The 6,304-nt window shown below is 40.6% G+C and overlaps 1 protein-coding gene across 1 annotated transcript; it reads left to right on the top strand.

Annotated features, from left to right (window-relative positions):
- Positions 1 to 1,520: 1,520 nt before the first annotated feature.
- cabp5a (calcium binding protein 5a) lies at positions 1,521 to 3,822 on the top strand. Its single transcript, XM_035146014.2, has 7 exons — positions 1,521 to 1,739; positions 2,213 to 2,262; positions 2,561 to 2,591; positions 2,676 to 2,819; positions 2,922 to 3,031; positions 3,140 to 3,287; positions 3,372 to 3,822. The coding sequence occupies exons 1-7, from the start codon at positions 1,700 to 1,702 to the stop codon at positions 3,398 to 3,400; spliced, it is 552 nt and encodes a 183-aa protein (XP_035001905.1). The 5' UTR covers positions 1,521 to 1,699; the 3' UTR covers positions 3,401 to 3,822.
- The last annotated feature ends 2,482 nt before the right edge of the window (positions 3,823 to 6,304 follow it).

Here is a 6,304-nt window from a genome sequence, read left to right as displayed (position 1 = left end):
CTTCTCCTCCTCCTCCCCTTCAGCAGTTTTCATTCATACTCTGCACAGAAATCTTTCAACAGCTGTGGTTGTGGCTTTGCATAACCTTTCAGCTGGCCCACCAAAGACAAGGGAGGGGGATGAAAAGATAAAAAAATCATTCCTAGCGCCTGTTGCATATCCCAGAGGATTATTGGTCTTATGCAAACAGATTTTTGATGAATTTACGTAGTAGGGATGCAGGGAGAGGGGAGAGGTCAGAGCAGAGGACACACAAACTGTGAAGACCTGCAGCGCTGAAGTGTTTCAGCTCAGCTTGTTAAGTCTGACTTAACATTTGCATTTTGCTGTAGGAAGTCAAGATTGACCTGGAGGCATTAATCCCGGACATTGTCATCAAGGTATTTCATGGAATAAATAATCCGTTTTTCACGCAAATGTAACCAATACAATAATTCATATTATCACACAGGGTGACATTGGCTGTAATCTGCCTGTGGCTCTTGAATGTGGCCAAAATCTGTTTTGTTCCCACGTCTTTGAAAACGATGGACCGAGGATCCAAAGGAGCCTCTATTCAGTTGTCACTGTCACATGTTTTCTAATAGAAAAATGAAAGCCTGGGATTTAATATAAATGGAATTCACCTGTGTAAAATATACATAGCTAGTCCAGCTTTAACATTTTATCGTTGTGTATAAATGTGAGAAACAAAGCTGATGACTCAGGCTGACCCAGCAGAAATTGTGATGCGCGTCCTGATCCCAAAATAAAAACTGCTGCAGCAGAAACCACACCTGTAATATTCAGTAGTTGGCTGTTTATTTTCCCCCAAAACACGAAGCAAAAACATGAGGCAAAAGATTTTGTCATCAAAACGAACACTGATAACCATCAACTCTGCTGGGAACTCAATTGTTCTTGGACGGTTTATTTCAGAAGAGGAAATAAAAGTAAAAAAGATTTTGTAGGAGCCCAATACAACTATTAACCTCAGAGACAAATGCCTCAAGAAAAATTCAACTGACAAACACAAAAACAGACTTTTTTTGAATGGAATAAAAACATGTATAATTGTGATTTTTACATTTTAATTAATAATATGTATGGACAGGTTTTTCTCTAACATGTTGTGTTGATTGAACATGATTTTCTTTTTTTTAAATTGATTTTGGACATGCTTAAACATTAAGTAATTAACAGCAAAATTAACTGACAGATTTATCAATAAAGAAAAGTAAAGAGTTGCAGTCAAAAAGTTTTTATTATATAATAAATGTAACTGTAAAAACCAATAGTGGTATACTATAATTAATTTACAGTAAATAAGATAACAGAAACCGTAAACAAGCAACTGTATCCCCCAAACTGTAAACTGATATTTCCTCTGTCAGCTGCGGGTTCAGACGTCAGTGAAACATACACTCTGATGTCAGCAGGAAACCAGGGCTGCATCTCTTTAGCTCTTACATGAACTCACTGTCATCCTGTCACACACGTCTGACTCCTCCCCCCCCGCGGTGGGTATACAATCCTGGACGCAGCCACTCCTCCTCTCATGCAACCTCACAGCATCCCTGCAGGCTGGGCACACAGGGTCACCACACACTGAGAGGCAGGTGTGTTCTGGCTGAACAGGACTGATACAGAGAAGAAGATAAAGACTCAGAGAGAAGGGCTGTGCAGAGCAGCTGCCGAGAGTCGACTTCAGGGCTCGTCTATGATGCGATTGGCTGAAGAGAAGAAATCACCTAAGGACGGTAAGCACAAATAACTTCAACACTGTGACACTTATTTCTGATTTTATCCCTTAATTCATAATGAAATGGTCGGAAACGTTCAAAGATAATGATGCAAATGACATGTTCTGTATATGGCAGATAACTGATCACTTCAAATTACTGCAGAAGAGAGTCAAGTTGGAAAGAAATTACCATTTGTGTCCAAATATACAATTTCTCCTGTTATTAATCTATCAGAATACTTTAGACTTTTGACAATGTCAGAAAATGAAGACACACACATACACACACACACACACACACAAAGGGAGCGAGTCCAGACAGAGGACATATTGTTTAATCCCTCGGAGGGAGCACAGACTATCCAATCTGTCTTAATCCTGACTTTCTGGCTTTGACAAACTCCACACCCCATCTGTATTGAATCAGAAAGTGTCACTGGTTTCATAACCTTTCTAAATAACACGTCACTCTATGTTTTCTGCTTCCAGAAATGAGTTTAGGGGCAGCGTGCGTTTTCTTGCGTGGAGGGAAAAACATTGTAAGTAAAGTGTTTACAGCCTTTTCACATTTGTGATGATTTTGTGCTGATGTTTGCTTTGAAAAGTGATATAACTCAAAATGCTGTTGCATGCCAGTGATGCTACTGGCCCATATGAAGCCCACTTGCCAATATGGGCATAATCACTCAAATCCATGGCTTTAAAAAAAAATCCCACCGTTTAATCTCTTTAATACCTTTAAAGATAAATAAAACATCCATTTTGTTAATTGGATTGTTGGTTTCCCATTTTCTTTCTGTGTTTTTTATGTAACCAACAATCTTTTCTCTTATGCAGACAAGAGGACTGGCTGATGATGAAATCGATGGTAAGTTAAATTCTCATCATTTGATTTTTTTGTGTCCTTTAGCAGACTGTTTACCTGACTCAGGGTTTTGTTGTATTGTTGCAGAGCTGCGTGATGCGTTCAACGAGTTCGATAAAGACAAGGACGGGCTGATCAGCTGTAAGGACCTGGGGAACCTGATGAGGACGATGGGTTACATGCCCACGGAGATGGAGCTGATTGAGCTGAGCCAAAACATCAACATGAACCGTAAATCCTCAATCACCTTTAAGTCCTGATCGGAACCTTTAAATGCAACTGAGAGATGTTTCTCAATTACTGAAACTTCATTATTGTTATTTTTTCCAATAGTTGGTGGCAGAGTCGACTTTGAAGACTTTGTGGAACTGATGACTCCGAAGCTGCTGGCGGAGACGGCTGGGATGATTGGCATGAAGGAGCTTAAAGACGCCTTTAAGGAGGTGAGAGACAAAAGGAACTCCTCCATCCTGCAGCTTCACGACTGTCTCATAAATATAAACAACATACTGGTATAATTTTGTTAAATGTTCCTCTGTCTCTCTGGTTAGTTCGACATAGATGGAGATGGAGAGATCACAACAGAAGAGCTGCGGTCCGCCATGACCAAGCTGATGGGCGAGCACATGAGTCGGAGAGAGATAGACGCCATCGTGAAAGAAGCGGACGACAACGGAGACGGCACCGTAGACTTTGAAGGTATATAACATAAATGTATTAGGTGTTTAAAATACATGTGACGCTTCCTGCATTTACTCATTAAACTTTCCGTCTTCCCTGCAGAGTTCGTCAGAATGATGTCCCATCAATGACGGCCGAGGGGACTGTCAATGAAGGGAGTACCTTTGCACATCTGCAGACATGCATTGATAATGATGCCGTGTTTCTCTGGAGCTCTCGGACAGATTTACTTCTACTAATCCAGAACAATTGTAATCATGTGAAAATTCAATGTTAGTGGTGCACAGAACAGTCAAGCAATATCAAGTCATCCTCAGAATGAATATAAATCTATGCAACCATGTATATTAATCTAATGTAAAAATATACTGAAAAGACTGTGATGAACTTATTAAGCTTTATTGTTTTGTTTGATTATAATGTATACTCAAAGTTCTTTATGGATTGTTTTGTTGTTTTGTTGACGTTTTTTTGAAATGTATGGATGCATCCAAGTTTAATGCAGATATCTATCTTTTTTTGGCAAAGAACAAAATAAAACATCTAAATATGAGTAAACTTTGCACGTGAGTTTTGTATGTCGCACTGGAAGGACGGCAAGGACGGCAAGTGTTACTCAGCTGTTAGTCCGCAGGAATTTAACCTCTGACTTTACCTCATGTGACAAAAGACCTTGGCAACTCATTTGGAAAAGTAATCAGAAAATAAAAGAGATCTTCATGAGATGGTGATTGTGATTTAATCGAAATGTTTGTCTGAACCAAGGGGTTGAATTTATTTGTCACATTAGGTAAAGAGGATGCGTGAAGGTGATGGCAGCTGAGTTCCTTTTAGCTTCCTCATCATATTGTGCATGTTGTCCCACTGTCACAGTTTAGTTACACCTGTTCCCTCTTTGACATGTAAAACTGCTTCAGCTATCAAAGCAAATGTGGAGCACATCCTCAGCATGACTTTCATAACAAATCAGCTTGCATAATAATACACAACTCGCTGGTTGTGTAATGAACTGACCCAATGGTCTATGGATTTCGTGCACCAAAGAGGGGATTTGAAAACCAAAAGCATCAGTGATGCTGCTGCTGGGGGTAGACATGTTGAGGATTGAGTAACTTCTCCGTCCTACAGCTTTTGGAAGGACGTCAGGACAGAGATTGTCTGACCAAAAATGGACATGCCGCTTGATTTGAGTACTGCTCGCAAAACATCGTCTAAAAATTATTACATCATGACTCATGCGTAACAGATTTCTAGGTATTAGATGCAGAAAAAGGGGGAAAAACATGTTTGTCCCAGAATTAAGACTTAATTGAGAGCACACACAGCACTTAGTTTGCTTTAGATAATTATCAGTGCAAGTTGAAAGTATCTGCAAACATATGGAGGTAAAATGTGGGTACGATTTTAGGTGAATTAGTTCTTCATAAACAAATGTGTGGAAAAAGTGTATTTGGTCAAAATGGAATCAGAGCAAATGACTGCTGGTTTATTTCTATTCATACACAGTTTGGATCAGAGCTGTGATAACAGCTTGTGCAAATTTCCCCAAGTTTATAATAGAATAAACAAAACTGTCTCAAATTTACACCACGTCTCCTACTTTGATACAAAAGACCTGTTAACAGGTCCTGTGAGGGGGAGAGAGGGTCGTCCACTAACCCACACGTTGGTGGTTTGATCCCCAGCTCCTTCAATCAGCATTACGATGTGTCCTCAGGCAAGATACTGAACCCCAAGTTTCCCCTGATGCCTGCATAATAGAAAAGGTGGTGTGCATAGACACTGAATGTGTGCATGAATGGATGAATGCAATTTGTACTGTGCAGCACTTTAAGCGGTCGATACGACAGGAAATGTAAGTACAGTCCATTTACCATTAACAGAAGACGTGTGGTGGTTTGTCTCCAACACTGTGTCGAACTGACCCGAAGGCAGCACGGCTGACATTCACCACCTTGGCTGAGGGAATTCAGGGTTGTGGACGGGGACAGTGAACCCAGACAAACAGACATTACAGCACGACAAACTGGGCACAACTTCGGACGCATTGACAGATGGGGTGAGAGGGCTTATAGTACCAATTAATAAAAGTGAAGCTGTTCTCTCTGTGAACACACAGACATAATAACTAACCACACATCTGCCAACAACTAAACACACATCTGTCAATGCCACTGTCAAAGTCAACGGCAAAAGCTGTGCCAACATTGATAGGCTCCTAATTTTGTGTTTTTTTTGTTTTGTCAATAACTGCTGTTGAGTGAGGACAGGCAACATCAGGATAAGAGAGGACATATAAATTTAAGAAGAAGGATTCATAATGTTGAATTTATTTTATTTGTGCATTAAAGTACATGTACTGTCAGCGTGGGCGTCTGCAGAGGGGATGTCATTTAAACTGTACAGTGCTCAGAGGGACTGATGGACCCAAAGGAAGAATCACATGATGTAATGCATGGTGCGCCGCCTCTGCTCTGATCCTTCCCTGATCCCTCTACCATCCAGCATCGACCTTTATTTATTAATCCACCGTAATCTCTCTCCCGGTCGCTCCCAGACTCAGTTCGCCTGTGGGCCCAGCGGCTTGTTGCCGTGCACGTAATAAGAACTGCGGTTTTGACCTTTCGCAATCATCTGTCAACATTGATAACCCTCCCGCTGCGTCTTTGTTTTTGTTTCCGGATTTTCATTTGTGTTTTCCAAATGTCCTCATAATCCTTCTGAGAAGTGGCGGATGCCCCCTGAGTATCTTCTGCTGGACCACCTGCTCTGGAAGAGTTAATAGGCCCAACAGTTTACCGAAGTCATCCAGTCTTTTACTGTTCACGTAATCTTTGAATTTAACAGTCAGACTAGAGGAGAATAAAACGCTCGGTAAGTTGCTCCAGCTTCATCCGGTGATATTCACCCCCCCAAATTAAGCTTTCAGTTTTTACTCCAAGTTGTTCCAGTCATTTTGAATCTATTGTTTTTTTCAGCCAGGTCTCAGAACTAAAATATATTGAGAGTAACTATATTAATTTGTTCCTGCACAT

This window comes from Hippoglossus stenolepis, chromosome 21 (assembly GCF_022539355.2).
Source record: "Hippoglossus stenolepis isolate QCI-W04-F060 chromosome 21, HSTE1.2, whole genome shotgun sequence".
Lineage (NCBI taxonomy): Eukaryota > Metazoa > Chordata > Actinopteri > Pleuronectiformes > Pleuronectidae > Hippoglossus > Hippoglossus stenolepis.
Note: the sequence above shows the minus strand (reverse complement) of the source record. Positions and strands in the feature narration are given on the sequence as shown.